The sequence below is a fragment of the Carlito syrichta genome, unplaced genomic scaffold (assembly GCF_000164805.1).
Source record: "Carlito syrichta isolate Samal-C Ts95f unplaced genomic scaffold, Tarsius_syrichta-2.0.1 Scaffold304596, whole genome shotgun sequence".
NCBI classification, from domain to species: domain Eukaryota; kingdom Metazoa; phylum Chordata; class Mammalia; order Primates; family Tarsiidae; genus Carlito; species Carlito syrichta.
Genome location: NW_007248692.1, coordinates 411,104 through 423,441, shown reverse-complemented (window position 1 = coordinate 423,441; position 12,338 = coordinate 411,104). Strand labels below are relative to the sequence as shown.

General features: G+C 36.0%; 1 protein-coding gene across 3 annotated transcripts in view; it reads right to left on the bottom strand.

The window, feature by feature from the left end:
- The window catches only part of LOC103262684 (exocyst complex component 1), a 64,530-nt gene that overhangs the window by 26,881 nt on the left and 25,311 nt on the right, over positions 1-12,338 (bottom strand). For all 3 annotated transcript variants that reach the window (XM_008060319.2, XM_008060320.2, XM_008060322.2), the window contains 2 exons: positions 7,483-7,632; positions 1,493-1,598 (listed from right to left, as the gene is read on the bottom strand). In XM_008060319.2, the coding sequence (XP_008058510.1) occupies positions 1,493-1,598; positions 7,483-7,632 (256 nt within the window). The remainder of the gene's footprint in view (positions 1-1,492; positions 1,599-7,482; positions 7,633-12,338) is intronic.

The following is a 12,338-nucleotide window of genomic DNA, read 5'->3' as shown; positions in this document are numbered from 1 at the left end:
GTGACAAATATACTTAATGAAAACATTAAACATGTAACTGCATTAATAATATGCTGTTTACTCAAAAAAAAAAAAAAGCATAACATATCCACAGTGAAACATTAACAAGAATATAAACACACTGCTGTTTAAGAACAATTAACCTTTAGGATGAGTTAGCATTTCTGTTTCCAAAAGCCTATTGCCCCAAGGTTTTTATTAGTATCTGTAAAGATTTTTTTTTTTTTGAGTTGAGGGGCCTCACTCTGTCGTCCAGGCTGGAGTGCAGTGGCACGATCACGGCTCACGGCAGTCTAGACCTCCTGGGCTCAGGCGATCTTCCCACCTCAGCCTCCTGAGTAGTTGAGACTATAGGCAGGCACCATCGTGCTGAGTATTTTTTTTTAAATTTTTGTAGAGATGTGGTTGTACTGTTACCTGGTACCTGGGTTGTTCTCAAACTCCTGACCTCAAGTCGTCCTGCTTTGGTCTCCCAAAGTGATGAGATTACATACAGGTATGAGCTACCCTACTCAGCCTACTTTTTAAGAAAGTGAATCACAAAATCATTACCCACTAAAGACAGTTTTTTCAGTCCCACAGAAAAGAATGGAAACATGCTATAATTTTCAATCCTGTTTCCTGATTAGCGAAGTTGCTTAGGGCATAGGCTCCTTTCAACAAGCAAATGCTAAACTCATTAGTCTAAAGGGGAGCTTTGCAGACACACTAGAGTACACAATGTAGCCGTTTAAGGCCAGGTTTTGACTTGAATAGGCACAGAACTCCATCCAAAAGGAACCCAGAGATGGATACATGCAAGAGCAGAATGTGGCCTCGGCAAATCATCTTCCTCAGAACTTGATACTTTCACTGGTTATTCTATCAAACAATGTTTTTGTCCAGTTAAAATGTTTAGAAGCAACCAAAATAACATGCTTCAAATACATCTCTTTAGAAAAATAAGGTACAATCATCGACGAAATTTTGGTGACAGTTCCATAGCCCCTTGGAAGGGAGAAAATGCTTAAACTTCCTTTTGATTCAAAATAATCAGTGAGGAGTAAGAAGCCAGGAATCACTTTCATTTCTCTGTGGAGAGCAATGACTTAAGAGATCAGTCAGTGACTGGTCCCAACTATTATAAAAGGTCTTCCAGGGAATCAGAAACTGAACTCAACACATCTGTCTCTCAGTCTGATACTGTCTCTACTTGACTATAGTTCATTTTCTCACCAGCTGCCTTTCCTATGCATACATGTATTTTAATTAGAGCATTAATACACAACTGCTGTCATATTAACGTACTACAGGATATTAATTAATAAAAAACATATTTGCAGATATAAATATTTGTTCTATAAAACAGCCATAAATCACACCATGTATTAGACTCCTCTTTCATGAAGTCTATTGTGTCTTCTTCCATTTTGCTTAAAAAGTCTAAGAAGTATTTGTCATAAACAAAACAATTTTTAAAAGGAAGAGAATGAGCTGACATGCCTAAGCTTACCAAACTTCTTGCTTTCTTTAGTTGTGCCAGTCATCTTGATCTTTGCAACTTCAAAGAAATCTTTGATTTCTCTTTCATATAGCCGGGATAAATAATCCATGTAATTCTTAAAATAAAAGTAACACGTACTTCTTACTAACAAAACACATATCACAGTTTCCATTTTTCAATTCCCCCAAATCCTTTGTGCTTGTTTTAAATTGTGTGGTCCAAAACTTTGATGCATTTCACAGGATATAAAAAAGCAGGTATTTTCTGTCTTTTAAAAAAACGGAATAGGCATCATAACATTAACAATTTACGAAAATATGAAGTCAAACATAACCACACTTACATTTTCATTTTTCTATATTACCTCTTGCATATTTAAAATATTGTTGCAATCATCCTGTACAGAATACCTAAATCAGAGCAATCACACTTCTGTAGTCTCATGCTGTAATGACAGCACAGTACTGTTTTGGAGGTGTACCAAGTCCCTAATGTAGGATATTAAGGTGGTTTCAATGTTTTGCTATGATAGACAATGTTACAATAAGCTTTCCCTCTCTAATAAATTGCTTCCTTGAAATAATTTCTTAACGGTGGCGTTACAGGGTCAAAGAGTAAGGGAATAGTTATTGATCGCCCTCCATACTACTATGTTGCTTTAAAAACAGTTATACCAATAATACAATGTCAATGGTAATGAAGGAGAAAACGTGGTTTCAACGACCCTCTGTCAGTTTGAGGTACTACCCTAAAATAGATTATTTTTAGTAAGAATTTAATTAGTATATCTCACAGTTTTCATAATTTAAATAATTTTTCTTTCTAAAACATATTTGATTAACTCTTGCTTAAATAAAAATACCTATCATTTAGCATACTCACTCATTTCTTTATCATATCTGCTTATTATCATGTAAAAATATCTTTTTTTTTTTTTCTTTGAGTTGGAGTCTCACTCTGTCGCCCAGACTGGAGTGCAGTGGCCGCTCCCGGCCACTGCAGCCTTGACCTGCTGGGCTCCGGTGATCCTTCTGCCTCAGCCTTCCAAGTAGCTGAAACTACAGGTGCGCGCTACCACGTCTGGCTAATTTTTGATTTATTGTAGAGATGAGGTCTCACCAAGTTGTCCAGGCAGGTCTCAAACCAGTGGGCTCAGGCAATCCACTCACCTCAGCTGCCCAAGGCGCGGGATTACAGGCCGAGCCACTGAGCTCGGCTGTAATACTCTCAGGAAGAGTTCCTCAACAATGAGAGACCATATATTTTTCTCATGTTAAATGTCATACAGAGTTTTACTACATTTAAATAAATCCACAGCAGAAAAACTATATTGAGTTATTTTTTTAAATGTATCATAAAATCTAAACTTCAACTTTCCTTATTATTTTAAATCAATACATCAATTGTTTATGAGTGCGTATGTATGTGTATTTCAAACCTAAAAAACTACTTAATGAATACAATTTATTATCCATATTAGTGGCTCTAACCATTTTGAAGTGGTCATATGTGTTGATACACAAGTAAATATTTTTTAGACATTTTTTGTTCTTTCCTTCTTTCAAGTAAATCACACCTAGAATTGTGTTGCTATAAATATGTGCAATTTTGAAGTATTTACACACAATTTGGTTCCATTTTACAAACTTCTACGTAACTATGTTGGGTGTCAATACCTTTTAAATATGCATCTGTGGATGGTTTCATATGTTTGCTATTATGGATTAGTTCTGCAATAAACATGTGCGTGCAGGTATCTTTAAAAAAAAACATCAATTTTTAGAACAGGTTTACCTTGCTTTAAAGATCAGGTGTACCTTTCAAAAGATACATATTATGTAAGTATTTGTATACTGACTCATAGTTCACCACTGATTTTCTTAGATCTTTTATTTGTATATCCTTATAAAATAGCATTTGGACCAAACATGATATAAATTCTGCTCTTTTTCAGTTTGTAGGCCACAGACATTTCTCACATAATCTTATAAGAAAACTGAGTCAAATGGGCAATTCTTTCCCATGATCTTTGCATAACTTTGAAAGCAAATGCAAATGCAAATATATCTTAAAATTAATTCCTATTTGATGGGGCTGTCTCACTTTTTCAGTGGGACTCAAATGACCAGATACCTTTTTTCCTGGTTCTACTGAGTATTCAACAGAACTCACTGATGGCAAAGGCTACAGACGCGCACTCCCATATCAGCTCATCCGTTTACCAGATACCGAAAGACGCAAGTACTCTTCTTAGCACCTTATATACAACAACTCACCTAAAATTTAACTGTCTTGAGTTTAAATATTGTTCTCTCAGGCAGTCTTTTCAATCTTATTTTGTGCTAACTGCAGAGTCTTCAGAGATCTCCATGTTTTATTTTTGCTTACACAATAAAGCAAATTCTACCTATGTGAAACTTAGGCTGAGAGAAGACTTCTGAGTAATTTTCAAGACTGACTGCCCCTCTCGGGAGGTTATCATGAGAGGAAAGCACATTTCCTACCCAAGCATGGATGGGCCATCTCTATTAATTGCCCAACATGCATAACCTGGAGTCACAGAGTAGTAGTCACGGGGAGAGGCAATCTTGGCAGCTGAGCTATCTCTATTTTCCAGGCTCCAGTTGTGTATACCAAAAGTCAGGGCTTTGCTTAGACTCAGCCTAAGAATAGCTGGGGGCAGTGGCTAGTGATTCTCATCCCCAAAGAATTTGGAACACCCTTTTCCTGTTTCTGGCAAGAAGTATAAGCTGCGTATAACCCACCAACTGCAAATAGCTATTGGATTTAATTAAGTATTATTTCTTTCTTACTAAAAACACTGGTTTGTCTGTTTCCTTCTTTATTTTATTTTTGTTGTTGGTGTTTTTTTTTGAGTTGGGGGTCTCACACTGTTGCCCAGGCTGGAATGCGTGGCACAATCATGGCTTGCCACAGGCTTGCCCTCCTTGGCTCAGGTGATCCTTCTGCCTCAGCCTCCAGAGTAACTGGAGCTTAGCTGCCACCATGGCAGCTAATTTTTTTTTTTTTTTGGTAGCGATGATGTCTCACTATATTGCCCAGAATGGTCTTGAATTCCTGGGCTCAAATAACTCTCCCACCTTGGCCTCCCAAAGTGCTGGGATTACATGTGTGAGCCACTATGTCCGTCTTTATTTTCTTCTTTCATTCTTTTCTTCCTTCTTTTTTTTTTTATTAAATAAAATTTCTATTTCTGACAACACTTAGGCAACCAAATTAGATTATGAGGTAAAAATACGTAACCTGTCAAAAGCTCAAACCAGAGGATCAAGTAACATTCCTGGGAAAAAGTCAATTTCATTTAAAAAGTTCATTAATGTTGTAATCAAAAATATACTCTGAGCAATGATTCCATAAATCATCACTAGGTTGGCTATAGTCTTGTTTCTTCACTTTAAATTACATTCATGAATACTGCATTATATATAAAGACAGGGCAATAATACTCACTGAGAACACAATTAGGCAAAAAGCTTATTGATTACTTATTTGAATATTCACTAGGGGACAAAGCACTTGTTGGAAGAAAACTCTTAAGGAAGTATAATTTATGTTTAATTATTCAAAATATTAGTCCTCCTAAAACTTCAAAAGGCAAAGAATTCCAGTAATGTAAATATTTTTCCTTAAGATATCTCCAAATCAGAATTCTGTTGAATGAAAACAAAACAAAACAAAATATAATACAACAGTAGAGTTGCATAATACTTAATAAACTAATTCTGAAGAACAATCAATCTTAGCTAAAATAGCTAGCCAGATAAGATGTATACGAACACCTGAGGGAATTAATATTTTTTTAAAAAGCATTTTAAAATGATAATTTAAAAATATTGTTTATTTTACCAAGGTTAATGTCCCCTTTCTTATGATTTCAGTATAGAAATAGAGTGACCCAAATTTTTCTTTAAATGGATTAAGGCACTTCAATGGGAAAATACACGAAAATGGATACATAAAAACGTCCTACTGTCAAATATGTTGATATCAATGCATTGACAGGAATATACAATTTGCCTATTTCTTATTATCACACTTCTCATAAATCATTACGTAATTCTTCTGCTTTCTTCTGAAGCATGAATCTAAAATACTGGATAGAAGTTGCTTTTACATTAGCAATTATAACATTCTCATTCCACAGGGACGAAACACATCGTATTTTCCAATTCCAGGACATCTTTTAAGGTCATATTGCCCACATAATTATTAATTACTAACATAGCTTATGCATTACTCATGTTTCTTGTTTTTAAGCTTCAAATTCACAAAAAACAGATAAAAGATTTTAAATGCTTCCTAGGGTATTTCAGAATTTTAATTAATTAATTTAATTAAACTGCTCTTTCAGCCAGGACTATCTGGGGTACAATTAGCTGTTGATGTATTAGATGGCAATTCTTTGGTTCTATTTTCTCAAAAGGGACATGATGTCCAATTCCTAAACTGAAGGTCACAGCATCAATGTCATAAAAGTACTGTCCGTATGGCTTCCTGCTACAATGGCTATGAAACCGAAGTCAGACCATATCATTCCATCAATCAAAGCCCATCAATACCCCCGTCCTCCACCCCGTAATGTTACACACAATAAAAGCCAAATCCTGGCAGTGGTCCACAATCCCTTCCAGACCCATCCTGCCTCCCACTCAGTCTCCACTTCGACTCACTGTACCCCGACCACACTGGCCCCCTCTCCGCTCCCGTTGGACACCCTCTGCCTATGGCATTCGTACTGTGCTTAGAAAACTTTTCTACAAAAATCTTCCCTTACCTTCCCCCAGTCCTGCTTTATTTTCTCCAGAGCACTCACAGCACCTTTTAACACACTATATAATTAATCTTTTACCCTGTCTCCTCTGGAATACGTACTCTAAGGAGGCAAGTATTTGCCTGTTTCTTTCAATGCTTACAAGGTTAGCACACAGTAGGTGCTCAATTTGTTGACTGAATACATGAAAAAGCAACTCTGATCATCACCAATTACTGCGTTGTGGTCAATGATAAACACCACTGCTCTAGTCTCCAAGCCCAGCATGATCCTGTTCCTTCTGCCTCTGGAGTCTCTCTTTGGTTTCTATTCTCTTTCTATTCCTACCACCACCTTCTTGCTTCAGATTCATTTCATATGAATTATTACATTGGGTTCTTAATTAATTTTCCCCATCTAACCTTTTCCCATGCTCGGAGAATGCTGCTGGCTTCCACAGTTCATCTTTTTCAACATTATTTCTCATTGGTCCAGAACATAAAATTTCTGCTTCAGCCACACTTAACCTGCTTGCTGTTTCAGGTATATTTTTCCACTTTCGTCTGCACCTCCTGCTTCCCATCCCTGGAATGCACCTCCTCTCATTTCTGGTGTTTATCTAATTGCACTGATTATTCAAAACTCAGCTGAAGTCCAGTATCTTCCATGAAGTTTTCCCCATGGCTTCAAGACATGAGCTTTCCTTGTCTACGCTGCCATACATTTCAACTCATTTTCAGCTTCGTACTTAATTTTCTGCTGGCTATTTTATGAATGATTCTTCCCAGTCAGATTTAAAGTTCTTTAGGGTGGAAGCTTGTTTGCTAGACCCCAAGTGCCTAGAATAGGAAATGCTTGCTTAATAAAAAGGTACTTGGTATTTTTTTAACAGAATAGATTATAAATTCTCAGAGGGCAAATCCCTCACTCACAATCTTCACACTTCCTAGTTTCTATACTGTACAAAAGAAACTCAGGAAATAATTAACTAAATTGAATGATACTTCAGGCTACAGTATGGCGGAAGTTCAAAATTTAGCTTTTCTTTATCCAAGTCAATAAATAACTGTTATTCCTGGTTAATAAGCCCTCAGATACTCAATCATTCCATGCTTTGCTAAGGAAGTACTACAGTACTTCACACTTGGGGAACTGAATAAATACACAACCTCTTGATTCTAAAATATAATGCTCTGTATTTAGTGAGTAACTGATGTCTAATCCATACCTTTGTTAGTCCCTCATATTTTCCATAGTCTGTGCTCTTTAACCACTCCATCAGCTTGGCATATCGGAGCAAATCTCTATGAAATGGATGGTGATTGGGTAAAGTCAGTTCAACAGAGTGTTGAGCAAGAGTTGAACTCTGGTCATGACCCTAGAGTGAATAAATAAGTGAATTAATATCACTAATAGTACAAAAAAAATTGTTATAATTGAAAAGTCTAATCAACAACTCAAGATGGCCAAGCAAAACCAACAGAACACAGAAAAATAAAAACCAAATACTTACTTGTCTACGTTTACCATCAAGTGATGGGAAGCTGAAAGGTTAAAGTAGATTTCCCTTGAAAGTACAATTTCCCAACAACAAGCAAAGGGCAAAACAAGGCAGATTGATTGGAAGTCATTCTCACTCAGTTTGATTTGCTTAGTCAGAAGTTATCTGTTAGTATTTTGTGAAAAACACATTAAAATAACACTGCTGGAGTTTTGGGTTTGTTAATTTTAGTGTTTTATACTAGTGTTTTATACTAGTTGATATACACTAGTTTAATAAGCATCCTGAATTTAAATAATTAAAATTATTTTAAAAGAAATTTCTTTTGTTCAATTTATATGCTTTACTGTATATATAAAATAAGAAATTAGTGCTATAAGTTTTTTGGGGCGGGGGTTGGAGTCTAACTCGATCATCCAGGCTGGAGTGCAGTGGCACGCTCGCCATATATAGTCTTGGCACCTTATTGAAGAACATATGACCACATACTCAAGAGTTTTTTCCTGGGCAAACTATTTTGTTCTATTAGTCTATATATCTGTCCTTATGCCAGAACTGTACTGTTTTGGCTACTGTAGCTTTTTTTTTGAGTTGGAGTCTCTTTGTTACCCAGACTGGAGTGCAGCGGCCCACTGCTCATGGCTACCACAGCCTCAACCTGCTGGGCTCCAGCGATTCTTCTGCCTCAGCCTTCAAGTAGCCGGAACTACAGGCACGCGCTACCACGCTTGGCTAATTTTTGATTTATTGCAGAGACGAGGTCTTGTCAAGTTGCCCAGGCTGGTCTCAAACTCAGGCAATCCGCTTGCCTCAGGCTCCCAAAGTGCTAGGATTACAGGCTGAGCCACTGAGCCCGGCTGACTATAAATTTTTAAGAAATATTTCTCTTAAATTTGGAGTACCCAGAGAGAAAACTTTCTGGCCTAGAAGAATAAAGAGTTCCCTGGAAATTGAAAAGGACCCTTAGAACACTAAAGATGGAAATACAAGACATATCAAGTGTAAAAACACCATCATTATCTGAGTCTCTTCTTCATTCAAGTTTTCAAATCAGTCTGCTAGAAAATTTCCTTCATGTGAGATTATAGCCTTAATTTAAAATGGAATTCAGAAGGAAAGAAAGGAAGGACTCGTTATACAGAAATTACATATAAAAAATGATGTTGAACAATCAATATACTTCTGAGATTTGTCTTACCTTTTTGTATTTAGGTTAACTTGGGGAAAGTGAACTAGAGATGGCAAAAAGTAGCACAAATTGCACTAACCAGTTCAAAATAACAAGAATTAGAACACAGAGGCAACAGGCGTTCACAGCCGTCACACACAAGGTATATTATGTATCCAGGTCTATCATTCTTTTCTGAAATTCCAAAACCCAAAAAGCTCTGAAAACTGAGTTTAAACTTGCTGCCAAAACAATTTTGATGGTAAAACTTGACCTGAACTGGCATGGATCTATTTACGGTATTCAGAGTTACTATTCATACTTTTTTTTGCAGAAACATCATGCGCTCAATTGGAGTGACTATATAAAATTCAGTATGTATACTGTATTACTTTTGTAAAATCAGAAAAATTCTAAAAACACAACTGACTCCAAGAGTTTTGGATAAGGAAGAATCGACCTGTGTGAATGATGTTTTCTGGATGGTTAACTGAATGTAAAACAATCACATCTTCCAACAGAATCAACGAGGACTAAGAGCTAAGCTAAAATGCCAAAAAATGAAACAATTCTACATATTTGGAATTTCTGGGCACTCATATCTTTTCTGTAAAGGCTAATGGCAAACATAAAAAAATTAATAATGTTAAATAAAACATACCGGTATCATCACTATTACCTATTTCTGTAGTTGTCAAAGGTCCATGTAAACATTACATTACAGAAAAATTTTTTAAATTGCCACACCAGAAGGATGACCAAGATTCTACAGAATGGCATGCTACAGATACTAGGCATACATAGACATTATAGTTTAAGGTCTCCAAATGGTGCATCTTAATCAGTCATTAAAAGGAAAGAATATTGACAGAATAATATCTTGTAAATACTTTCCAAATATTCTGTTTAAGAAATAACAATGTTTCGTTGTCTAAAACAATCTTCCCCATTAATTTTTCTCAATGATTTAAAACTCAAAATTTTTGTTTATATTCTTCTATAACTGTTTACTCAAGATATTACATGTTAAGCTACATTATTTCTTTAGTGTCTGGAAATCAATCATTAAAAACCTCTCTTCCCCTGAAAATGAAAAAATTAATTAGCATTTGTAAAGAATTTTGCAGTTTACAAAGCTCTTTTGCATATATTACTATTCAAAGTTTCCCTTTGAAAATAGCATTCTAACATTATCAACTGAAAAACTCACTTCTAACATAAAGAACACTACCTTCAAATCATTATTATTAAAATGATTTACATGTTATTAGTGTTAACAGAAAAGATTTTAGTAGAAAATTGCTCCAAAATAACTTATAGAGAATAGAAATGCTAAATATTTAATTTGTTTAATTCAATCAATAATACACAAACTGTTACACCTAGAACTCCATAATGTGTAGTAAAGAAACAATGGCAATTTATTGAATGCCCATTACCTTGCTAGGTACTTTATATATATAAATTCTAATCTTCACAATAACCTTAAAAAATACCGAGACTCTATTAAGAACATTAAAAATATTCCATTTTTTCCTAAATTAATCTAAAATAAATAGATTTCATAAAAACTTGACTTTTTCACAGCATATACATTACTAAAATCTGTAATAAAATTAGTTAACATTGAACACTTTACTATAGCCAAGCTGTTCTAAGTGGTGAACATATATAAACACATTAATCTTCCTAAAAACTGTATGAGGCACTTTTATTACCCCCATTATTTAAATAAGGCAACTAAGGGGGCACAAAGAAGTTAATTAACTTGCTTAAGGTCACTCAGTCAGGAGGTAGCAGAATCAGGATTTCAAATTCCGAAAGCTTGGCTCCAGTGTTCTCACTCTTAAGTACTTTGCTATAGTGACTTTCCAAGAGAAATTATATATTTGGGTCAAATTTCGAATAAATATTCAAGATTTGGGAACTTTTTTCTTCTGCATTATGACATTTTTGTTTTGTTTTCTTAAACAAAATCTGAGGAAAGTTCCAACAAACTTCACCAAAATGGATCTTAATAATTCTAGCTTTTAACCAGAGATCATCAATCTGTGTTTAGAAAAATGTGACAGTAGCTTAAGAAAATAATTTTTGTAAGATGAATTGAATATTGGTGGTCTCCTGTACAGGTTTTATTTTACTACATGATATTTCTTTAAATACATATTGAAAAAAAATTATAAATATAAGCACATAGCGAAAAATTCCACAATTTCAGTTTTTTTCCTGGTTGAACTTCCAGTTCAGTGTATTTTAGATCATTTTAATTTTCTCTGAGTTATTTGTATCTTCAGTCTCAACATGTTGCTAAAGACAAAAGTACAGAATCATGCAATCTTGGTTGGGCGTGGTGGCTCACACCTGTAATCCCAACGCTTTGGGAGGTTGAGGTAGAAGGACTGCTTGACCCAGGAGTTCGAGACCCGCCTAGGCAACATAACAAGATTTCGTCATTACAAACAAATTAAAAATTAGCCAAGCATGATGGAATGCGCCTGTAGTCCCAGGTACTCGAAAGGCTGAGGCAGAAGAATCACCCGAGTTCAAGATGTTGAGGCTGTGGTGAGGAGTGATCGTGCCACTGCATTCCAGCATGGGCAACAAGTGAGACCATAACTCAAAAATAAATAAATAAATATCATATGATTTCTGTAGAACCAAAGGAAATAAAAAAGACAGAGAGCAGTTATATTTTCAAAATATATCTTTCAAAAAACAGTCAAGAGAATTTATTATTTTTGAGTGGGAGTCTCACTCTCACGCTCATGGCTACCGCAGCCTCAACCTGCTCGACTTAGGTGATTCTTCTGCCTCAGTCTTCCAAGTAGCTGAAACAACAGGCATGTGCTACCATGCCCAGCTAATTTCGTTTATTGTAGAGATGAGGTCTTGCCAACTTTCCAGGCTGGTTTCAAACTCGTGGGCTCAGGCAATCCTCTCACCTCGGCCTCCCAAAGTGCTGGGATTATAAGTGTGAGCCACTGCACCCGGCCTCAAGAGAATTTCTAAAAGGGCATGCTATTTATGCAAATATTCCTGAATTTCATTAGCCTTAATGTGACTGTGTGTTTTTAGTATCATAATCCTAATTAGTGAAACTGCCCAGATTATCCTAGCTGAATGTCTTTCTAGATACACAAATGACCAGTATGTATAAAAATTATATTGCCGGGCTCAGTGGCTCAGCTTGTAATCCCCCGCCTTTGGGAGGTTGAGGTGAGTGAATTGCCTGAGCCCACGGGTATGAGACCTGCCTGGGCAGGCGAGACCTCATCTCTACAATAAATCAAAAAATAAAAATAAAAATAAAAAGTTAGCTGGGCGTGGTAGCGCACGCCTGTAGTTTCAGCAACTTGAAGGCTGAGGCGGAAGGATTGCCGGAGCCCAGCAGGTGGAGGCTGCGGTGGCCGGAAGC